Source organism: Eleutherodactylus coqui, chromosome 6, assembly GCF_035609145.1.
Source record: "Eleutherodactylus coqui strain aEleCoq1 chromosome 6, aEleCoq1.hap1, whole genome shotgun sequence".
NCBI lineage: Eukaryota > Metazoa > Chordata > Amphibia > Anura > Eleutherodactylidae > Eleutherodactylus > Eleutherodactylus coqui.
In genome coordinates this window covers 68,490,348-68,515,367 of record NC_089842.1, presented here as the reverse complement: position 1 = coordinate 68,515,367, position 25,020 = coordinate 68,490,348, and the positions used below count along the sequence as shown (strand labels likewise).

At 46.9% G+C, this 25,020-nt stretch overlaps 1 protein-coding gene across 1 annotated transcript; it reads right to left on the bottom strand.

Moving 5' to 3' along the window:
* Nucleotides 1–4,290: 4,290 nt before the first annotated feature.
* On the bottom strand, nt 4,291–23,433 carry LOC136633599 (nicotinamide N-methyltransferase-like). Its single transcript, XM_066609357.1, has 3 exons — nt 23,286–23,433; nt 7,193–7,400; nt 4,291–4,819 (listed from the first exon to the last, which is right to left on the bottom strand). Exons 1-3 carry the CDS (start codon nt 23,431–23,433, stop codon nt 4,291–4,293), a joined length of 885 nt encoding a protein of 294 aa, XP_066465454.1.
* Between the last annotated feature and the right edge of the window lie 1,587 nt (nt 23,434–25,020).

Below are 25,020 nucleotides of genomic sequence, written 5' to 3'. Positions count from 1 at the left end.
GCTTTTTTCATCAGTTTGTCGACCTTCTTGTCCATAGGATCTGAGAGTTGAGATGCATCCTCAAAAGGCAGCAGGGTTTTCTTAGCCACCTTGGCTATATGCAGGTCAACCTTTGAAGTATCTTTAGATATGCAGAAATCTTCCGGTGAAAATGCCAGTCAGTTCTTGATTTCTTTTGGGATGGATAGTCTCTTTTCTGGTTTCTGCCATTCATCCAAGATAACTTGTTGAAGACTATAGTTTTTTGGAGAAAATAGTTTTCTTCCTGAACCAAAGCCCCCCCGAACATCTTGCCCTGGGACAGTTCTGGGCGGACAGTCCTCTTCAATCTGCATGGTTTCAATCACCGCTTTGATGAGATGTTCCATATCATCTGAAGAAAAATAGTATTTCTTCTCATCCTCGGCTTGTGGCAGTAGGTTTTCTAATTACCCTTCTGACAGGGGTTCCAAGGACTCTTCAGAGATGGAAAATGCTGACTCTGCCGGCCTTAACCTATTGGAGGGTCTTAATGGGCCTGGCTGAGGATGGGAAAAGGACGCCATAGAGGCCTGCAATTCCTCAATCATGCGCCTAATATCCGCTTTAAACTCCGCCCTTTCATCCGCTAGGATTTTCCCTGTGCATTCTTCACAGAAATTTTTGTAGTTATCTTCTTCTCTTATTACAGATAACACATTTTCTAGACCACAGGTGTCAAACACAAGGCCCGCGGGCCGAATCCGGCTCACCACCTCATTTTCTGTAGCCCACCGAATGTGCAGTAAGTTCCCTCATCCTCCTTGCTGTTGTCAGTATGCGATCTTCTATCGGCTTGTTCTGTCTAGTGCAGACAGTAATAGAGGAGTGCCGATAGCACACTGACAACAGTCGCAGAGGAGGGAAAAACACTGCAGAGAACAAGATCTCTGGTGCGAGGAGAGCGATGCTAAGGAGGAGCAGCTGCAGGGCGAAAGCTTGGTCAGCGCTGACCTCCTGTCACCGGCCCTCCCTCTGTTCATGGCTGCAGGCCTGGGAGACATCAGGGGCCCAAGTATACAGGAGGGCCCCAAGAAGGACTGAGAGCAACTGGTATACCTGCCAATGGGACCATATTGGATGCAGGTAAGTATAAATATGTGTGTAAAAATGCAGAAGTGTCCTTGTGTGCATATGTATGTATGTATGTATATATGTGTGTGTATATACATAATATGGGTATGTGCACCTGTGCGTATGTGTGTGTATATATATATATATATATATATATATATATATATATATATACATACATACATACATACATACACACACCTGTGTGTCTGTCGGTATATATGTACAATAGTGTGCGTATATGTGTAGAACACTGTGCGTATATATTTAGAATACTGTGCCTGTATGTATGTATGTATGTATGTATGTATGTATGTATGTATGTATGTATGTATGTATAAATAAAAATAGTGTGCGCCACTGGCCACTATGGGGGACCTTATTACCAATCGGGCCACTATGGGGTTCACTTTTACTATACTCTTACAATTAGAATCGGCCCTTTGAAGGCAGCCATAAGGCTGATGTGGCCCTCTGTGAAAAGGAGTTTGACACCCCTGTTCTAGACCATTTCCTAGGGTCTGCTTTACTCTTTTAGACCGATAAGGAAGGTCCAAAGACCCATACACAGAATAGGGGGAAAAGGGGGAAAAAAAAGGGGAGGGGAAGTGAACATATATGCATTCAATCGACCACAGTGACATTTTGCATATACTTTCTCTGCATATAGCCACTCACATTTTGCAGGGTGTCCGCCTCTCCTTCCTGTGCTGAGCTGTCACATGCTGAAGCACTTTTCTGGTCTGCAGGGTAACCTCCAGCAGGAGTAGAACCTGACAGTGGAGGCAGGATTTTAAATTTGGCACCCTTTCCGGGTTTGTGCCAGTAGCCCCCCCCCCCCCCCCCCCCACACACTATGCACGTGACAGCACTATGCTGGATGACATTATTGCTGGGCAGCACCGGCACTGTGGAGCAGTGTTCCCCCAACTCCAGTCCTCAGGGACCGGCGACAGGTCATGTTTTCTGGATTTCCTCAGTATTGCACAGGTGATGAAATTATTGTCAGGGCCTTAGACATTGCCACAGGTGGTGTTACTATGGGATATCCTGAAAACATGACCTGTTGGTGGTCCCTGAGGACTGGAGTTAGGGACCCCAGCTGTGGAGGAGGCCGCTGCCAGGAAAAACACGAGAGGCATCAGCAGTAGCGGCGTCTATGAAAGAGCCAACCCGCTCACGGAGACCTACTCTGCACAGCGACTGATGGCTCCGTGGCGGCGCAGGCCGGGAATGCAGAGACTCTGAGTGGTGTGCAAAACCTGCCTCTACCTTCCAGGGGACTTCGGAACAACGTGCCCTTTGGTCAGTAAACTCCTCGAGGCTTGCATCTGACCACTGTAGAAGCAGGAGAACACTGAGGAGAGAGGCTTTAAGGCCTCTTCCTGTCCCTACCGAGGTCAGAGGGCAACCTCCATATATGTGATGGGCCGTCGGAATGATGACCAGGAAAAGAAAAAAAAAATACTTGTCTTAAACTCATGCTAGCTGCTGCTTTGGAAAATGGAGGTTCTGAATCTATTTTCACTCAAAGTCAAAACGGAAAAAAAAGCTATATAAAGTTTACCACTTGAAATTCAAATATTGACTGTGCTTCCTGCCATTCGCCACTCAAGTTTTCACCCCAAGAGCCGAGGGGGAAGATATCTAGTAGGGTTGTACCTCTTTGTCCTTTTAGAAAGGGTCCCTTCCCTAAGAACAACAAGTAGTCTGTGACAAGGAAAGTAAGGCCTAAACTCGCATTCAACATACCATTCTTTTGGAGACCTGGAACACTCAAGGCCCCGAAAATTGCCTAATATCTTTAAATCCAGGAGTCACATCTAAGAAGTGGAGTAATATTTGTAAGCAAGACCATTATTAATAAAATGAGACCATGATCATATTTCTAGGACAGATAGTTTTCATTTTATAGAAGAACTGAATTAACCAAATGCCCTAAAATCATAACCATAAGGCTGTTGAGGTACAAGTTAATGTTATCCAACTTTGGAAGTGTAGTAAAGAATTGGAACAGAAATATAGTGTAAATGAGGCGAAAGACTTTAAATTACTTTTAGTATTCTGCATTATAGACTTCTTTTAACAGGTCTGCAGAGCCATAACAGGACACCAATGGACTTCTACTGGTCCCTACTGAACCTGCATAAGAAATCAGAGGTATGAAGAGGATTGTCAGATGCCATATGAATGCACCAGTGGATCTCATACAACAGATATATGCTCCAGAAGAAACTTTGCTTCTGAAAAAGAATCTCTCTATACTACCACACCATATTGCCTGACAGAGCTTTTATGGCAGAGGCTCAATAGTATGCCGCCAAAGCAAACAGAACTTGTGACTGCTATGTGGTAAATGGGACAGGGGGCATAAGCAATAGGTTCCACTTTTGACTCGCCTCCCGCTTATCCTTAAGGTCTGGCCAGTAACACAGACACAGCTTTCTCAGTCAATGTAGGCTGCCTCCTCCTCCTTCTTGCTTTCAATGCAGCACTGCTGGATAGTATGGAATGTAATTAAAACTTCTGCTTCTGGACATTCAAGGGAAGACTCAGGAGGAGACCTCACTGCTTTGGACAGGGGTTATTGAGAATTGACAGTTTTGTGGAGTCACAGACAAGTAACACTAGTACTATTATGTGTAGGTGAAGGTGGGGGGTGGAGAAGTGTTAGAAAGGCTGATTGGTGGTATCAATGAGATGGCAAGAACATCTAGGCCCAGATGAACAAAAATGAACTATTGCAATCAAAGAAGGTGCCACATGTGATCATTATTGATAACTGCACTCTATAAGTATACCAGAGCTGAGTTTCTGTATCTAAGCGTGACGTGTTAGTGATATGCTGCTCCTAATTTGTGTGCATGGAGGCGGGTAGAAATTCTAAGTTCCACTATGGGACCCATGTATGTCCCTTGCTTGGCTCTATACAGAATCCATTACTATACAGTTGTGCATGAGCCCTCACTAACAAGTCCAGAAAAAAAGTCACATTTCTTGTTTATTAGTAATACAAATATGTCACATTTTTATTGTCCCATAAATATAAGGATTGGATTAAGGATTTTTAGAAAGTTTTAGAGATTAAACAGTAAATTTGAAGTGTCTTAGTTAACATACACAAAGCAGTTTGGATGTTCACCTGTGTTTGTAGCACCTTGTATATAAAAGTATAATTTAATATTGTACATATAGAATTTACCCAAAGTATAGACTATGCATTGTAGGCATGGAGCGCACACTATGCATTGTAGCTACGGAGCTCAGGCACTCGTATTGGTGCAAGGAAGCTTCAGCTTGCTGTGGCTTTCGGGCATGAATATAATAATAAGCTTTATAGTCACAAATATCCATTCTTGATCTATCATTACGCGGAGCATACACAGCTTTTTCAATTTCATAACCTGCCTCTTTAAAAGCCGCCTCTAGCTCCTCCTTTCTTGTGGTCATGCTGGAAAAATATTGTTTACCAACATAGTAAAATGTAGCATCCAATATACTCAAGATCAATAAGTGACCTCCAGGTTTAATCAGAGCCTTGAAATTTTTCAGAACATTACAGAATGACTTTATGTCTTCACAAGGGGCTTCAAGGCAGAGGCAGGTAAGTAGGCAGTCAGCAGGTATCAGAAAAACAGGATCGTAAGGGTTAGTTTTCAGAGCATCACATTTCAGGACTTCTTTCACTTTACTACGGAGTTTTTCAGCCTTTTTCTCCCAATTCTCCCTTAAAATATACAAAAATATGTTATTTAACTCCATACTGTTAAACAGACCAGGTTATGTTCTCAAGTCAATAGGGCTAGTTGTATAGCCATGCTCACTATCGCAGCCCTGTTTTCAAGTCCAATTAGTTTAGTCCTAATGAGACTTGTGAGGGGGAAAAAAAGCCTTCTTGCAAGAACAGCACCTCACCTGTCCACAAGTTGTATGTGGTACAGCAGCTTAGCACCCTTTACTTTGATGGAGCTGAGCTGAAATATTACACAATCCATGGGCAAGTGTGGTTCTGCTTCAGGAAAAAAAAAAAAAAAAAAAAAAAGCAGACCGGTTTTTAAATTTGGAACCACTTCTTTAATTCCTTCCTGCTATTCTCTCATTTTCCCAGTGTTAGCTACATGAGGGCTTGCTATTTTGTGGGAGTTGTATTTTCAGTGGTACCAGTTAGTTAGTGTATTGGAAAACTTTTGAAACTTTTCATAGTACATTATAAAGTGACGCAAAATGGAAAAAAAAGTAATATATATATTTGCTTTTATGATACTCATGATGCAGTACAAATTGACATGTTATCTTTATTCTGGGGACCAGTACAGTTATGGGTATTCCAATTTTTTTTCCCTCTCTCTAGTACAACAAAAAATACAGAAGAGAAAGCTTTCTATTGCCATCTTTTGACCCCCCATAACTTATTTTTCCATTGATAGGCCGGTGTGAGCTTATTTTATTTTGCAGTGTGAAGTAGTTTATATTTGCCTCATTTTAGGTTTATATACATTTTATTCAAATTTTTCTTGGAGACAAATGTGGGGGGAAAAAATATAAAACATCCAACAATTCTGGTTTTTCTGATGGCATTCAGTGTGTGATAAATGTGATTTTAACAAATTGCACTTACAGTTAAAAAGTGGGCCCCTAGTTGGCAGGGCCCTGTGCAGCTTTGCTTTTAAGAGGCATATGTAGGATTCATCATGGTCTTTAACCAAAGGCAAAGGTAGTGCTGCTACTGTCCCCATCACTGAGAGTTCATAGTTCATGTAATAAGCTCAATCACAGGGGTTGCACTTACCAGCTTGGTTGAAAGATACAGCCATCAGAATGACTTTAATGCTGAGTAAATTGGAACCTTTAATTTGCTGACCATCTGGGTGAACAACTTGACCCTTCAGGGAGATAGCTCATTGGCACGCGAGGACTCAGGCTAGTCTCTATGAGCCTTTTTTTACCTCAATTCCTCGTTTCCAATCCTCATCGTTTAAAGCTAGTGTTACTCTACACAGTTCTTTGCAGAGGTATTCTTCAAAATACCTGCATGCGCTGCATATTATAAGAAAACATGTGCAGCAGAAGAGCAGAGGCTGATGTAGTATCTCCACATTCCTTGCTCTAAACTCAACAACTAGCACATCCGGGTTACCCAAAGTATATCCAGGCCTGGCACAACTAGCCCCTCCACTAGGGCAGGAAGAAAACAATGCGCTAAAATCATGCACTTCTCATTCATCATTGTTTCAACAGGCATAAAAAAAATTAAGATAAAGTTAAAAGAAAAAAAAAAAATCAGTTGGTTCATTGCTTTCTTGTTTCATTTAAACACTGATCTTTTGCGTTTCATGTAGATTCCCAACGATGATGTGCCTGTCAAAAACAGACTGAATGACATCACAAGCTCGCCCATTCAGGCAAATGAGAATTGTGAAGTTCTCGTTTGGTACTCAAGTGCCATAAAAAAAGGTACGTGTTGCTCTGACTGGTCAGCACTCCAAATGTGGATAGCTCTGGTCAAAGCAAATGTAGTGTCTTAGATTAATGACGTATGCTAATGCACCGTGTGCAACAGGTATTGAGAGAAGATGGTGTGGACATCTTTGTTACTCCAGGCCCAGAGGGTCGCTTTTAAGAACTCATTCAGAAAAGTATTTATCCTATGTATTACACCATCAGCTGTGATACAGAGGGTTCAAATTGGAAGCTGCTGCTCCAATCCATGTGTAGTGGCCAGCACTGGTAATTGCATGTGCAGCAGTAATAGAAATCAATGAGAGCTGAGCTTGCACTTACAAGCGTCAACCACTCCCCACTAATTGGAGTAATCTGCCTCAGCTCAAGCTTCAGTATATAGACGTGCTGACAGCAGGCACCCAATCAGCTGGGATCCTGATTGGTAGACCACAGCAGATCAAGTATTGATGACCCATCCTGGGGGTAGGTCATCAGTTTTTTTTTGCCTGGAAAAGCTTTTTAAGTTTGGGATTTTCTGGAAGATCTGCACCAGGGGCTACAAATGTAGTCTCTGGTGCGGATGGTGTGAAGCCATAACTTAGTGCCATTAGTTGCAAAGTATCGGGTTATCACAGACATAAAATAACAATTTTTATACCCGTTTCCTTCCAGCTCACACACAGATTTTATAACTGCAGTCCAGTCAAAAGCATCTGGATCCTTCTTCAGCCATTTCTGCAATTCAGCTCGGTTTTGCTCAAGGAAATCGGAAGTGATGATTTTATCAAATACTTCACAAGCTGAGAGAAGGTGATAAATGGTGGGTCCAGCGCCAAAATCAATCAGTGTATCTCCTGTTACTCCACCTTAGAATATAGAATATTTGCAATATTGAGGTCAAAGTAAAGTAACACTTAATTACAGACACCTAAGAAAAAAAAGTCAACACCACCATTTGAAACACCATGGCCAAACAATCTCATTAAGAAGCAGTGTAAGGGTGCTTTTACACAGAACGATTATTTCTCCTGTGCTTCCACACAGGAGTGATAATCATTCAGTGAAGGGAGATGGAGTGCGCCGGAAAGCACTTACGGATGCCCACCTCCAGTAAAAAAGCAATCGTTCAGAGATGAAAGTTTGCCCATTTTCACAGGACGATAGTTTTCTAGTTCCTGTCAAAATTGGATGAATGGTAAGTGCTTGAACATTCCAATTATAAACTGAATAATTGATCCATATAAGACAGCCCCGAGGCTGCCGTTACATGAGCGTTTATCCCCTGCAAAAGCAGGCAGAGCCATGCAACATGCGACTGGCACATGTGCTTGTCAGTTCAGTCATTTTGACAAGTCCAGGTGCCAGCTGAAATCAACATTTCTCAGTCTTCATTTTGTAAGCAAAAAATGATGTCATATAATAGTAACCTTGTAGTGGCCTGAAACTAAGCACTATATAGTTATGGGGACTGGTAATATAATAACTAAAGATGAGCGAGCACCAAAATGCTCGGGTGCTCGAGAGCTTGTTTTGAGTAACGAACCCCATTTAACCCCTTAGTGACGAAGCCAAATTTTGGAAATCTGACATGCGTCGTTCAACGTAGCATAACTCCGTAAAGGCCTTACATATCCAAGTGATTCTGACACTGTTTTTTCGCCACATGTTGTACTTCATTTAGGTGGTAAAAAGAGATCGATATAATTTGTGTATATTTATTAAAAGTACCAATATAGGAAAAATTTTGAAAAAAATAGTAATTTTTTCACATTTTCAACCATAATATCTCAAATATGTCCAAACATACTATACAAATTTTTGATAAGATATGCATTTCCATCTATTTATTCTGAATGCACACTTGAAAAACTTGTTTTTTTAACCATTTAGAGGACGTACAAATTTAACATTACTTTTCAGCATTTTGAGGAGCACTTTGTTTTCCTGCACCAAGCCAAGTTTGCAAAGGCTCATAAGTGTCAGAATAATAGATACCCCCACAAATGACCCCATTTTAAAAACTACACCCCTTAATGTATTCACTGAGGGGTGTCACGAGTATTTTGACCCCACCAGTTTTTTTCAGGAATTAATTCAATTTAGAGGAGAAAAAAATAAAATTTCATATTTTTGCAAATATGTCATTTTAAAGACATATTTTTTTCCCATAGTGCCCATGAAAATGAGGATTTACATCCCAAAATGGATACCCCCATTTCTCCCGTGTTCAGAAACATACCCATTGTGGCCCTAATCTTATGTCTGGATGCACAACGGGACCCAAAATGAGAGGAGCAGTTGGTGTCTTTCAGGACATAAATTTTGCTTGAAGGCGTTTTAGGCCTCATAGCACATTTGTAGAGCTCTTGAGCGGCCAAAACCAAAGAGAATCCCCACAAGTGACCCCATTTTGAAAACTAGACCCCTTAATGAATTTATCTAGGGGTGTACTGCCCATTTTGACTACACCGTTTTTGAATGAATTCAAGCCAAGCAAAAGGAAAAAAAATGTGATTTTCGTTTTTTTGGCAATTCTGTCCATTTAACAACTTTTTTTTTGTACAGCACACATGAGTGAAGCCTTGCACCCCAAAATTGATACCTCTGTTTCTCCCGTGTTCAGAGACATACCCATTGTGGCCCTAATCTTTTGTCTGGATGCACAACGGAGCCCAAAATGAAAGGAGTAGTCGGTGGCTTTCAGAACAGAAATTTAGCATGAAGGTGATTTAAGCCCCATTGCCCATTTGTAGAACCCTTGAGCGGCCAAAACGACAGAGAGCCCCACAAATGATCCCATTTTGAAAACTAGGCCCCCTAACGAATTCATCTAGGGGTGTACTGTGTATTTTTACACTACAATTTTTGAATAAATCTAAGCAAAGCAGTAGGGAAAAAAATTACAATTTTCATTTTTTTGGCAGTTGTATCAATTTAAAAACTGTTTTTTTTGTACAGCACACATAGGAATGAAGACTTTCACCCCAAAATTGATACCCCCGTTTGTCCTGTGTTCAAAAACATACCCATTGCGGCCCTAATCTACTTACAGGAAACATGGCAAGGCCTGTAATGGAGGGAACACCTGTTGGATTGCAGGGCACAACTGAATACATTCCAGGCCCCATTGCTCATTTGTACGGAATAAAAATTGACTCCCTAAAAATATCCCCCCCCCCCCTCCTCCGCGCCCTTTTCGGCGTTCAACAAATCCAAGATAAAAGTAATAATGTGAACTGTGTAGTATTTCCAAAGACGGGTAATTACGGAGGCTGGTTGGGATGGGTACATAGGGCAATAAAATCGGGTATCCCCCCTCCTCTCATGCTTTTTGGGGGGTATTGCGTGACCTCAGTAGCGGGTATGTGGTGTAAAAAGTGGCGCTCTGAGTCTCCGTAAGCTTGATGAGGTGCGGCGGTCTCACACAGAAGACGCTCAACAAGCTGCTCCTGGAACTGCAGGAAGGTGAACGTTCCCGGGGATTCTTGTAAATTGCGTATTACAGGTAGCGGTCTGAATAACGCCAGGCTCACACAGCCGTAGGTGGTATCCGCTTGCGGAGGCCCGCAGCGGATCCCAGCCGTGAGCCCGGCTGTGATCCTGCGTACAGACGTGTAATGTACTGCACATAACTGCGTACTCACACAGGCGGTCAGTCGCAGTTTTTTCTTTGTTTGCATTTCCCGCACCGTCGCTTAGCGATGACGCGGGTACCAGCAGCCCGTATGCAAGGTAGTTGCATATGGGCTGTGGGTATATCCGCGACCATGGAGCACAATGGGCTCTATGTTGCGGATATCCGCAGTAAAATAGAACCTGCTGCGTTCTCTTTTCTGCGAGTGGATTACGCAATTCCGACCCGCTAATGTGGGCGGAATTGTGTAATCCAATGCGATTGATCTGCGTATTACTGCGGATCAGACGCATGCAAAATCCGTAATTCCTATCCGGTCATGTGAGACCGGCCTAAGGTAGATCGCTACCTTTTTATCACGTGGCCGGGGACCGCTCAACGAGGCGACCCGTCACTGCTCCAGGCTCTCGGCGACCGTTGGTCGCTGGGAGCAAGGAGATTTTAAGTTTTCTGGGCTCCCCGACTCCTGCGCATGTGTCTGGAATTTTGCCGGCGGTCGCATGTGCAGAATCTGGGAAAGCTCATGGATGAGGATCGCGTCGGGGTGCAAATATGGAGGTCTCCGGTAAAAAGTTTCATCTCCTCTCACCGATCGCATCGGTGGGGGGAGATGAACCTTCACCTTTTTTTAACATTTACGTGACCACCGTTATCCATTGGATAACGGTGAACACATGACCAGGAACCGCTCACCGCAGCCCGCCCCCCCCCCCCCCCCCGTGAAATCTCCAGGCTCTCGGCTAAGTTTTGTAGCCAGGAGCAGGAAGATTTTAAATTACCACAGCTTTTGCACATGCGCCTGCCATATTGGCGACGGGTGTGTGCGCAGAAGCTGGGGTAAGGTCCGCGCATAAATCCGCGGGCCTTAGGTTCGTCATTTCATCCTCCCTCACGGATATGATTCGTGGGGGGGAGATGAAACGCAAGCTTTTTTTAAACTTTTTAAAACTTTTAAAAAAAAAAAAACTTTACCCCTTTTTTTTTTTTTTACTTTTTGCACTTTTTTTATACTTTACATGATCACTGTCATCCATTGGATGACAGTGATCATGTCCCCAGTGACATCCCTCTGCTCCTGGCTACACATGGCAGCCAGGAGCAAAGGAATTTTGAATTTCCCGAGGCTCGAGCCCCTCTGTGCACGCGCCCGATGTCAATCATCGGGCGCGCATGCGCAGATGGGGATTTCGGGTCCCGGGACATCGCAGAGGACCGGGGGTGAGTATTTTTACCTCCCCTCATGGATCCGATCCATGAGGGGAGGTGAAACCTTACTTTTACTTTTTCAACCTTTTCGCGATCGCCGCTATCCAATGGATAGCGGTGATCGCCGGCCCGGGGACCACTCACAACGGTCCCTGGTAACACCTCCTGGTTCCCGGCTACCTTCAGAAGCAGGGAGCCAGGAGATTTTAAATTTGCCGGGGACACCCGGCTTCTGCGCATGCGTGTGACGTCATCGTCTGGCGCGCATGCGCAGAGGGCCGCCGGCAGGTCCGGGAGGACCAGATCTCCGGGGGACACCGCCGATAAGCCAGGTGAGAATTTTCAGCTGCCTGGGTGGATCCGATCCATCAGGGCAGCTGAAGATCTGTCATTTTACACTGTTTCAATCGCAATATCGGGGGTGACTGCCCGCATCCTGGGATGACAGCTCCATGCTGTCGGCTACCTGCGGGCATTAATCCAAAGAGGATGCATAAAACTATGTCCTCTAGGATTAAAGCCCACTTTCTGAGGACGTAGTTTCCCGATGGGGCGGTTGTTAAGGGGTTAAGTCAATGAACGACTCGAGCATTCTTGTATGGGACCGATGCTCCGCATAGGGGATGGTTTATGAGACACCTGAAAACATCAGAAAGTCATGGAAACACCACAGAAACAGATAGGGAACGGCAGGGGTAGCATGCATGACTGCATCTGAGGTCCCAGGTCCCACTATTAAGCCAAAATGGGGGCAAGAGCCTGGCGGTCACCCCCCTAAGAATTTACTTGGGACAGACCCTCAGTAGCAAGGCACACGTGCTGCACATCTTAGCCAAGCACCACACTGGCTCCAACCAAGGACAATCACTGCCTGCGGGTGACACCGCTGCCTCTTCTCCTGGGTTACATGCTGGCATTGCTGTTCAACCCCCCGCATGACCCTGCGTCCACAGCGCACACAAAATTTTCCCTGCGCAGTGTTCAGCTGCCCTCATGCCACACCACCCTCATGTCGATTTATAAGTGCGTCTGTGATGAGTAGGAACCAGAGATACACCCTGCAGAGGGTTGGCAGGGCCAGGCAGCAACCCTCTTTGAAAGTGTGGGCGAGAATTGATGATAAATTGACGTACGATCATCATTTCAATCCTGTGCCACCTCCGTCACAAAATTGTCAGGAGCCGCAAACGTGGGCATAAAAGGGGACTCAGGCACCAGCACTTCCACACATTTCCATAATGCAGCAGCACATACTAATACCAAAGATTGGTTTGAAGTAGGAGGTGTCGCTAAAGTAGCCACCACAGGTATACAGTGACTGTGAAAGTCTCATGAAATCACTAATGCTTTCAAGGCAGTTTCACCCCGCCAAGGACCTCGGCTCACACCCTCAGTAATCGTGGGCATAAAGCGGACAGTTGTGAACGTCTCATTAAATCAGTTACGGTTGCTTTTATTGCTCCAAAGACTAAAAGAACCACAAAGAAGTTCCACAGGCCAAACCAGGCGCAGTGGATTCTCCCCCCTCCCAAGACCTTGGCCTTTGCCCACACCCTCAGTAATCGTGGGCCTAAAGCGGACTCGGATGCTAGTACAGCTGTGAACGTCTCATTAATGCAGTAACACTCCTTTTGTTTGGCCAAAACCACTGTCTCAGATAACTGGTAACACGAGATCAAACACATGTTGCCCACCACTGATCCCCAGACCCCAAGCAGCAGGAGGAGGTGCCATAATAAGGCAGAGAAACCATGACCAAGGTAGGACCCGCAATACTCTGTGTGGGAAGTACGTGAGTGGGCCCTGGGTCAGGCTCAGTCCCAGCCTCTACCTTATGTGACCCAAGGTGTCGTGAGTTACATAGCTATGGGAAATCCCTGTGTCCCCACAGACTTCATTCTGTGTATGTGTCAGGCAGCTGAACACCGCTATGGGAAACCTTTGTGCACCCACAGTATAGGCGAACCCCTCAAACATTCAGTAGCAAGTGTATAGATGGACCCCAGTAACATTTCTGCAGTAAGAGTATAGGTGAGCCCCTGAAAAATTGCTCAACTGCGAAGGCAGGTGAAACTCAAACATTTTTTAAAGATACAGCTCGCTGTTGCTTAATTTTTAACAGAGCCTTCGAAAAAATTGGTTTCAGTTAAAGTATCAATACTTTTGAAACTGTCAAAAATTATAAAGATGAACAAATGGTAGATTTCCCCCTCTTCGGGTATGAGAGTGGAAAGGTTCTCCTTATACCGTGGGTTGAGCAGTGTGTACACCCAGTAATCCGTAGTGGCCAGAATGCGTGTAACTCGAGGGTCACGAGAAAGGCATCCTAACATGAAGTCAGCCATGTGTGCCAGGGTACCTGTACGCAACACATGGCTGTCCTCACTAGGAAGATCACTTTCAGGATCCTCCTCCTCCTCCTCCTCCTCCGGCCATACACGCTGAAAGGATGACAGGCAAGCAGCATGGGTAACCTCAGCAGTGGGCTAAGCTGTCTCTTCCCCCTCCTCCTCCACGCGCTGAGATATAGACATGAGGGTGTTCCGATTATCCAGCGACATACTGTCTTCCCCCGCCTCCGTTTTTGAGCGCAAAGCGTCTGCCTTTATGCTTTGCAGGTAACTTCTCAAGAGGCATAGCAGAGGAATGGTGATGCTAATGATAGCAGCATCGCCGCTCACCATCTGGATAGACTTCTCAAAGTTTCCAAGGACCTGGCAGATGTCTGCCAACCAGGCCCACTCTTCTGTAAAGAATTGAGGAGGCTGACTCCCACTGCGCCGCCCATGTTGGAGTTGGTATTCCACTATAGCTCTACGCTGCTCATAGAGCCTGGCCAACATGTGGAGGGTAGAGTTCCACCGTGTGGGCACGTCGCACAGCAGTCGGTGCACTGGCAGATTAAACCGATGTTGCAGGGGCCGCAGGGTGGCAGCGTCCGTCTTAGAGTTGCGGAAATGTGCGCTGACCCGTCGCACCTTTCCGAGCAGGTCTGACAAGTGTGGGTAGCTTTTCAGAGAGCGCTGAACTACCAAATTAAAGACATGGGCCAGGCATGGCACGTGCGTGAGGCTGCCGAGCTGCAGAGCCGCCACCAGGTTACAGCCGTTGTCACACACGACCATGCCCGGTTGGAGACTCAGCGGCGCAAGCCAGCGGTCGGTCTGCTTTGTCACACCCTGCAGCAGTTCGTGGGCTGTGTGCCTCTTCTCTCCTAAGCTGGGTAGTTTCAGCACGGCCTGCTGGCGCTTGCCCACTGCTGTGCTGCCACCCCGCGCGACACCGACTGGTGGCGACGTGCTGCTGACACATCTTGATTGCGAGACAGAGGTTGCGTAGGAGGAGGAGGAGGGTGGTGGTGTTGTTTTAGTGGAGGAAGCATACACCGCCGCAGTTACCACCACCGAGCTGGGGCAAGCAATTCTGGGGGTGGGTAGGACGTGAGCGGTCCCAGGTCCGACTTGGTCCCAGTCTCCACTAAATTCACCCAATGTGCCGTCAGGGAGATATAGTGGCCCTGCCCGCCTGTGCTTGTCCACGTGTCCGTTGTTAAGTGGACCTTGGCAGTAACCGCATTGGTGAGGGCGCGTACAATGTTGCGGGAGACATGGTCGTGCAGGGCTGGGACGGCACATCGGGAAAAGTAGTGGCGACTGAGAACCGAGTAGCGCGGGTCCGCCGCCGCCATCATGTTTTTGAAAGCCTCCGTTTCCACAAGCCTATACGGCAGCATCTCCAGGCTGATCAATTTGGCTATGTGCACGTTTAACGCTTGAGCGTGCGGGTGCGTGGCGGCATGCTTGCGCTCAAACACTTGCGCTAGCGACGGCTGGACGCTGCGCTGAGAGACATTGCTGGATGGGGCCGAGGACAGCGGAGTTGAGCGTGTGGGTGCAGGCCAGGAGACGTTTGTGCCTGTGTCCTGAGAGGGGGGTTGGATCTCAGTGGCAGGTTGGGGCACAGGGGGAGAGGCAGTGGTGCAAACCGGAGGCGGTGAACGGCCTTCGTCCCACCTTGTGGGGTGCTTTGCCATCATATGCCTGCGCATGCTTGTAGCGGTGAGGCTGGTAGTGGTGGCTCCCCGGCTGATCTTGGCGCGACAAACCTTGCACACCACAGTTCGTGGGTCGCCTGCACTCTCAGTGAAAAATTGCCAGACCTTAGAGCACCTCGGCCTCTGCAGGGTGGCATGGCGCGAGGGTGCACTTTGGGAAACAGTTGGTGGATTATTCAGTCTGGCCCTGCCTCCACCCCTGGCCACCGCACTGCCTCTTCCAACCTGCCCTGCTGCTGCACTTGCCTCCCCTCTGAAGACCTGTCCTCAGTAGGCGTAGCAAACCAGGTGGAGTCAGTCACCTCATCGTTCAGCTGCTCTTCCTCCGAATCCTCTGTGCGCTCCTCCCTCGGACTTACTGATATTACTACTACATGACTGATAGACAACTGTGTCTCATCGTCATCCTCACCCACTGAAAGCTCGAGGCAGTTGCCGGAAGTCCCCAGCCTCATCCACCGGACCCCGGGAACTTTCCAAAGGTTGGGCATCGGTCACGACAAATTCCTCCGGTGGGAGAGGAACCATTGCTGCCCATTCTGGGCAGGGGCCCGAGAACAGTTCCTGGGAGTCTGCCTGCTCCTCAGAATGTGTCATTTTAATGGAGTGAGGAGGCTGGGAGGAAGCAGGAGCAGCAGCCAGAGGATTCAGAGTTGCAGCTGTGGACGGCGTAGAAGACTGGGTGGTCGATAGATTGCTGGATGCACTTTCTGCCATCCACGACAGGACCTGCTCACACTGCTCATTTTCTAATAAAGGTCTACCGCGTGGCGCATTAATTGTGAGATGAATCTGGGGACCCCGGAAACTTGCCACTCTCCTAATCCCGCAGCGGTCGGCTGCGATACACCTGGACCAGGAGCTCGGCCTGTGCCCACACCCTGACTTGGGCCTCCGCTTCCTCGCCCCCGTCCTCTAGGCCTACCTCTACCCCTCAGCATGGTGTATTACGAGATTAGCAGAAACAGAATGCTATAATTAAAATGTGCCGCTTAATGGCCTGTAGTTGGAGGCCGACTTCGCGTACGTAATGCACTGCAGAAGCAGGCAACAATTATGCGCAAGGGTGGGTACTCATTCAACAACTATTACACCCAGCAGAGACGCAGTAAACTGATGGCAGTGACAGGCAGGCCTAATATTGTATTTTTTGGAAGTTTTTGGGAAAGCCAAAAACAGTGGGAGGCCTTAAGTATTTTGCTTCCATTTTTTAAAATGGTGAGCTGAAACACCAGACAAACCCTGTATGCAGCGTATATTATGTATACCGTTTCCCTCTGGCGCTATGACGGCGGTGATGTAACGGGCACAGCAGAGCCAGGAAACAATTATGCGCAAGTCTGCTGTAACGCTTAGCTGCGTATTAATTATGACTACTACCCCCAGCAGACATGCAGTACACTGAAGACGGTCACAGGCAGCCCAAATATAGTATTTTCCCCCACAATTTTTTGGAAAAAGCCCACTGCCTATATACCTCTTTCCCTGCCTCACCAGTACTGCCCTATACTCTGTAAAATGACTGCAGACTGAGGACGCTATGGTCTGCACGCCCGATATAAAAAAAAAAATTAAAAATTGTGCAACACTGCTAAAAGTAGCCTCAACAGTACTGCACACGGTCAGATATGGCCCTAAGAAGGACCGTTAGGTGTTATATTCGTCTTGAAGAACCCCAACACTCTCCCTACAGCAGCTACGGCAAGACAGCACTTTCCCTGGTCTATGTCAGAATGCATCTGTGGCAAGCCGCGGGTGGGGCAGATTTTAATACTCGGGTGTCACCAGATCTCCCCAGCCACTCACTGCAGGGGGGGGGGGGTGGTATAGGGCTGGAACATCACAGGAGGAAGTTGTAATGCCTTCCCTGTCTTTCTATTGGCCAGAAAAGCGCGCAAATTTCTCAGAGATGAAAGTGAAAGTAACTCAAACATCGCGTGGTGCTCGTCTCGAGTAACGAGCATCTCGAACACCCTAAGTTCGAGATGAGCGAACGTACTCGTCCGAGCTTGATGCTCGGGCGAATATTAGCGTGTTCGGGATGCTCGTTACTCGTAACGGAGTACCACGCGATGTTCGGGTTACTTTCAGTTTCCTCTCTGAGACGTTAGCGCGATTTTCTGGCCAATTAAAAGACAGGGAAGGCATTACAACTTCCCCCTGTGATGTTCCAGCCCTATACCACCCCCCTGCTGTGAGTGGCTGGAGAGATCAGAGGTCACCCGAGTATAAAAATCGGTCCCTCCCGCGGCTCGGCTCAGATGCCTTGTGAGTTAGCTGAGGGAAAGTGCTGCTGGTGCCAGAGCTGCTGTAGGGAGAGCGTTAGGAGTTAGTGTAGGCTTCAAGAACCCCAACGGTCCTTCTTAGGGCCACATCTAATAGTGTGCAGTACTGTGTTAGCACTGTATTTTTTATTTTTTTTCAAAATTGGATCTGCAGAGCATTGCGCCCTGCAATAGGGACAGAAGTGGTGGTTAGGCAGGGAGAGTGTTAGGAGTGAGTGTAGGCTTCAAGAACCCCAACGGTCCTTTCTAGGGCCACATTTAACCGTGTGCAGTACTGTCCAGGCTGCTGTTAGCAGTGTTGCATTTTTTTTTTTTTCTCAAAACCGGCTGTGCAGACCATTGCACCCGGCATTAATACTACAGGGATAGAATTGTGTAGGCAGGGCCAGAAGACATATATTATTCATTGAATAGACGCAGTGTGGCTTTTCCTTTGAAAAACAAAGGAAAAAAATTCTATTTCGCCTGCCTCTGACAGTCCTCAGGGCTCTGGGTACGTGTGTGCTGTGTGCAGAACGTTAAAAAAAAATCAGACGCAGCCAGCTACGTTTTACTGCAGGCTTGCACCAATTTCTTTCCTGCATGGGAAATCCCTGATCTGCTGTAGCGAATTACTTTGCATCACTGCAGTTCTGTGACACATTTGCAGGGCCACAACACAGTTATTAAACTTAGTATTCATTGAATACACGCAGTGTGGCTTTCCTTTGAAAAACAAGGGAAAAAAATTCTATTTGGGCTGCAGGCTTGCGCCAATTTATTTCCTGGCTGGGAAATCACTGGTAATACAGCATGCTGAGGGGTAGGGGTAGGGGTAGGCCTAGAGGACGTGGATGCGGCCGAGGACGCGTAGGCCCAAGTGAGGGTGTGGGCACAGGCCGAGCTCCTGATCCAGGTGTGTCGCAGCCGACTGCTGCGCGATTAGGAGAGAGGCACGTTTCTGGCGTCCCCACATTCATCGCCCAATTAATGGGTCCACGCGGGAGACCTTTATTAGAAAATGAGCAGTGTGAGCAGGTCCTGTCGTGGATGGCAGAAAGCGCTTCGAGCAAGCTATCATCCACCCACAGTTCTGCGCCGTCCAGTGCTGCAAATCCGAATCCTCTGGCTGCTGCTCCTCCTTCCTCCCAGCCTCCTCACTCCACTACAATGACACATGCTCAGGAGCGGGAAGACTCCCAGGAACTGTTCTCGGGCCCCTGCTCAGATTGGGCAGCAGTGGTTCCTCTCCCACCAGAGGAGTTTATCGTCACTGATGCCCAACCATTGCAAAGTTCCCGGTGTCCGGGGGATGAGGCTGGGGACTTCTGGCAACTGTCTCAAGACCTTTCAGTGGGTGAGGAGGACGATGACGGATGAGACACAGTTGTCTATCAGTGAGGTAGTAGTAAGGGCAGTAAGTCCGAGGGAGGAGCGCACAGAGGATTCTGAGGAAGAGCAGCAGGACGATGAGGTGACTGACCCCACCTGGTGTGCAACGCCTACTCAGGACAGGTCTTCAGAGGGGGAGGCAAGGGCAGCAGCAGGGCAGGTTGCAAGAGGCAGTGCGGTGGCCAGGGGTGGAGGCAGGGCCAGACCGAATAATCCACCAACTGTTTCCCAAAGCGCACCCTCGCTCCATGCCACCCTGCAGAGGCCGAGGTGCTCTAAGGTCTGGCAGTTTTTCACAGAGACGCCTGATGACCGACGAACAGTGGTGTGCAACCTTTGTCGCGCCAAGATCAGCCGGGGAGCCACCACCAACAGCCTCACCACCACCAGCATGCGCAGACATATGATGGCCAAGCACCCCACAAGGTGGGACGAAGGCCGTTCACCGCCTCCGGTTTGCACCGCTGCCTCTCCCCGTGCCCCAACCTGCCACTGAGATCCAACCCCCCTCTCAGGACACAGGCACTACCATCTCCTGGCCTTCCACTCTCATACCCAAAGAGGAAAGGGGTTCTAGAGTGATGCCATACCACAGGGCGCTGGTGGACAAACTGATGGTAAAATTCCCATCCGACAGCACTAGTGGCCGAAGGCGCAGTTCCGAGGGCCAAGTAGCAGGGGAGGCGCAGAGATCAGGCAGCATGTACAGCACAGGCCTTTGACAGCTTTCCGGCTCCCCAGCAAGACTGTGTCACCGCTCCCCAGCAAGACTGAGTCGGCGGGAGCACTGTAAAAGGATGGTGAGGGAGTACGTAGCCGATCGCACGACCGTCCTCCGTGACGCCTCTGCCCCCTACAACTACTGGGTGTCGAAGCTGGACACGTGGCCTGAACTCGCGCTGTATGCCCTGGAGGTGCTTGCTTGTCCTGCGGCTAGCGTCTTGTCAGAGGGCGTTTAGTGCGGCTGGGGGAATCATCACAGATAGGCGTACCCGCCTGTCAACCAACAGTGCCGACAGGCTTACACTCATCAAGATGAGCAAAGCCTGGATTTCCCCAGACTTCTCTTCTCCACCAGCGGACAGCAGCGATACCTAAACAATACGTAGGCTGCACCCGCGGATGGAAGCATTGTTCTCTATCACCATCAAAAACGTGGACCTTTTAGCTTCATCAATCTGTGTATAATATTCCTCCTCCTCCTCCTGCTCCTTCTCCTGAAACCTGACGTAATCACGCCGAACGGGCAATTTTTCTTAGGCTCACAAGGCTCAGTCATATAATTTTTGTAAACAATTTTTATACGTTTCAATGCTCATTAAAGCGTTGAAACTTGCACCTCAACCAATTTTTATTTTAACTGGGCTGCCTCCAGGCCTAGTTACCAATTAAGCCACATTAACCAAAGGAATTAATGGGTTTCACCTGCCCTCTTGGTTGGGCATGGGCAATTTTTCTGAGGTACATTAGTACTGTTGGTACACCAATTTTTGGGGGCCCTCGCCTACAGTGTAATCAAATTAATTTTTAGCCCATCTGCATTACAGCTGACGTTACATCAGCTGTGTTGGGCACTGCAATGGGATATATTTATGTACCGCCGGTGGCTTCCTGGCACCCACCCATGCTGTGGGTCCACACGGAGTTGTAACAGCATGTGTCCACTTCTAAAGAACCCCAGTCTGACTGGGGCATGCAGTGTGGGCCGAAGCCCACCTGCATTAAGCACGACATTACCTCAGCTGTGATGGGCAATGCTATGGGATATATTTATGTACCGCCGGTGGGTTCCAGGGATTCCCATTGCGGAGTTGTACCTGCCTGTGACTATTTATAAAAAACCGCGGTCTGACTGGGGCATGCAGACACCTTGACAGAATGAATAGTGTGTGGCACATAGGTTCCTCATTGCTATGCCTACGTGTGCAGCTCCAGATGGAGGTGGCACAGGATTGGATTTCTCATTGCTTCTGTACAGCATTGTGGGCTACCGCCCCGCCCCTTTTAAAGAGGGTCGCTGCCTAGCCGTGCCAACCCTCTGCAGTGTGTGCCTGCGGTTCCTCCTCATGGCAGACGCACTTATAAATAGACATGAGGGTGGCGTGGCATGAGGGCAGCTGAAGGCTGGGCAGGGACAGTTTGGTGTGCGCTGTGGACACTGCGTCGTGCGGGGGGGGGGGGGGGGGAGGGGCAGCATGTAACCCAGGAGAAGTGGCAGCGGAGTGTCATGCAGGCAGTGATTGTGCTTTGTTGGAGGTAGTGTGGTGCTTAGCTAAGGTATGCATTGCTAATGAGGGCTATTTAGAAGTAAAAATTGTTGGGAGGGGGGGGGGGCACTCTTGCCGCTATTGTGGCTTAATAGTGGGACCTGGGAACTTGAGATGCAGCCCAACATGTAGCCCCTCGCCTGCCCTATCCGTTGCTGTGTCGTTCCCATCACTTTCTTGAATTGCCCAGATTTTCACAAACGAAAACCTTAGCGAGCATCGGCGATATACAGAAATGCTCGGGTCGCCCATTGACATCAATGGGGTTCGTTACTCGAAACGAACCCTCGAGCATCGCGATAATTTCGTCCCGAGTAACGAGCACCCGAGCATTTTGGTGCTCGCTCATCTCTAGTTACAAACAAAATACATTAGGCTGTGCTGCTACTATTTAACACTGATGCCATCAACTTAATTCATGTTTTTGCACAAGGGTGAAAAACAAGGACTGGCATGTGCTTACGATGCCAAGGAATTTTTTTTTCCAGATGCCTCCAAAGCAGTACCAACTACAGAGCCCCGAACATTACTAGAAACAGGAAAGTAATACCAGAGATTGTCCCAGTGCTTAAATTACAGTGACAGCCACAATGCATTATACCCAATGTGTACCCATAACAATGCATTCCTATCAGAGGCAGCAACAGTTCCTGAATTACAATGTCTGCCACAGCAACATTGCTCCCATTCTAGAACCATCAACAGTACTCCCACAGAGCAGTATTTTTATAAAGCCACTTAGGCCAGTTTCACACGGCCAAGAATCTCACGTGAGATTTGTGCATTGCAAGATGCAGGAATATGAACCCCCATTCTTTTGAATGATGACATACACATGAGATTTTTGTGGGGCAGCAAAGCATCACACCACATGCTAGATACACACGAGTGCCTTGCGAGCTTTCCCATTGAAAACAATGGGAAATACTCTGCAATCCTCCACCACACTGGAAGATCGCTACTTCCCCAAAGTGATATGAGCAGTTCTTGATACAAAATGCTCTGTATCTGCAGCGAAATCACATGTTGGCGAGCGCGATATCATACTCGCCAGTGTAAATTTAGCCTTAAAGAGACTGCCATGATCCATTATATGTACTGTAGTGCATCCAAGTGGCTGCTGAGTTTGTGGTTACACCTTGACTCTGGAACAACATATATGAGGACACTAGTACCAGAAATAACAGATTTTGCATTAGAACCCAGGAGCTCAATTTAGACCTCTGATAGTAGTTTGATTGACAAACTGTATGCAGTGATGAAACTTCCTAACAACCCCTTGTCCATTAGTTAATGTATGTATGTGTATATACACACACACACACACACACACACACACACACACACTTCTCATGCTCCACCCCAGGTGATGTCAGCGCAGGTCCTACAGCATATATAAAATACAGAGCCTGGCAGAAGAACAAAGTTAGGGCTCTTAGAAGGGGGAAGACAAAAATAACAAAGTAAGACGTTATTATCTCAGACACAACTCAGCGGTCCTGATAGGAGACACCGACCTACCCCCACCAGAGATCCAGTAGGCTGAAGGACCTGTGTTAAAGTCACTGCTGTGGGAGGAGCCATTCTGGAGTTTGGTAGAAAGTTTGGAATACTGGATAAGCCAACAGCAGGTACCAGGAGCTGTAATGATGTCACCGTCATATTATCACCTATGTGGTTGGAGTCGTGGATCCCATGACCAGGGGCAGATCACTGTGTCCAGGAGTCTATGCTGGTTATGTATGGAAATCAGCATGGATGTAGTAGAGCTGTGTGATGTGTGGGATGAGGATGGATGTAGCATGTAGCACAGCTGTGTGGTCACCAGAAACACTGGTAGTATAATTTCCTAATATTTACTAGTCTTTCAATAATAAAGAAACGGTAGCAGGTGTACCATTTAATGTGAACCATTATTTTGGCATTTTATTTACCTGTAGTAAAGGTTTCATTAAGGTTGCGCAAAGCAAAGTTAACCCATTCTTCAAGAACTCCTGCCCCTTCTGCATAGTATGTCTGGAAGTAATCGAAAGCGCTGAAGTCATCTATATAGGTTTGCTGACTTGTGAAAGGGGTCTCCATGATGTTCTGTTCTCAGTATTAATGTCCTTCAGATGTTTCACACTAGAATCCTGCATGTAAAAAAAAATTATATTCTTACTATCAAATTATATGTTCTACATTAAATGGTAAACAGGCCTTTTTAATCAGCTTCGGTTTCCTTAAAATGCTGTATTTTAGGGTGCATTCAGACAACCATATATCGGCTGGGTTTTCACATCCAGCCGATATACGGTGTCTTTCTCTGCAGGGGGAGGAGGCTAGAAGAGTCAGGAGCAGTGCTCTGAGCTCCCGCCCCCTCTCTGCCTCCTCTCCACCCCCCCTGCACTATTTTCAATGAGAAGAGGCGGGACAGGGTGGAGCTAATTCTCAGAACTTAGCCCCGCCCCGTCCCACCTCCTCTCATTAAAAATATTGCAGAGGGGCAGAGAGGGGGTGGAGAGGAGGCAGAGAGGGGGGGGGGGGACGAAGCTCAGAGCACTGCTCCCGACTCTTCCAGCCTCCTCCCCCTGCAGAGAGAGACGCCGTATATTGGCTGGGCGTGAAAACCCAGACGATATACGGTCATCTGAATGCACCCTTAGTAAGAGAAATCTATATCAAGTGCCAAAGGGGTCTGAACACTTTAGGCTATATTGACACAGTCGATAAAAATTTATATATCACACAAACTTTTTTTTATATAACACACCCATTCATTTGAATGTATATTTCTGGTCTGAGAATTGGACCAAAGGCAGGCGTGCTGCATTTTACTTTTTTTTATTTTTAATTCGGACTGCCATAGAGATGTGTTCTATTTCCATGAGATTACAGCTCACATTTTGTGGTCTCAAATATACAGGGGAATATTTGCCCATGGGAAAACAGCCTTTAAGAGCCCCAGTGTTCTGGAAATTAGTGGTCTAGTTAAGAATCAAAGTGATGATCTCTCCATTATCTATGACAAATCAAAATATCCATCTTTAAAGGAGAAATACTGGCAAAATCATATCTACTGATGGTAATTATAGCTGAATATAGATGGCAAAGACAACATAATATGTAAGTGTAAAGTTATAAAAATTTAAGGGTACCGGATTAAAAATTTAAGTTTTTCTGCCCTTAGATAGAACATTATAGGAAACTATCAAAGAGGGGAAATTGATGTGTCGCAAGAGGGAAAAATGGGAAAACTGTAAGAAGGGTTGTCAGAACGCAACCAGAAGTAAGAGTCTGACTCTACACATTCAGGTAGGAAATTGAAATAAACCGGATAACCCTTTTAATACTGCATTGCTTCTCCAAGCCCCTTGCTAAAATGGCTAGTGTGTCAACTGATCAGACTAAAAAAAGAAGGGCATTGCTACCATATTAGCAACTGCTTCTTTAAAAAAAAAAAAAAAAAAAAAAAAAAAAAAAAAAAAAAAAAAGAGGCTATTGTGCAAAAATCTCAAAAAAAATTTATAAAAAAGTTTTGGTATTGTCGTGTCGACCTGCAGGATAAAAAAAAAAATTATGCGTTTCCTCCCTCCTCTCAAAAAAATATTATAGAAGTTTTACAATACAAAAAAATGGTGAAATAAAAACTATAGTTGGCCCTTATATGGCTAGGTCGATAAAAATTCT

Bases quoted from the DNA above. Each gene is read 5' to 3' on its own strand.
- LOC136633599 (XM_066609357.1), bottom strand. From the start codon at position 23,433: ATGGAGACCCCTTTCACAAGTCAGCAAACCTATATAGATGACTTCAGC. The intron at 7,401-23,285 runs GTAAATAAAATG...CTATATTCTAAG, and splicing joins TAATGAAACCTTTACTACAG to GTGGAGTAACAGGAGATACA. The intron at 4,820-7,192 runs GTATAAAAATTG...GTATATTTTAAG, and splicing joins TGTGAGCTGGAAGGAAACGG to GGAGAATTGGGAGAAAAAGG.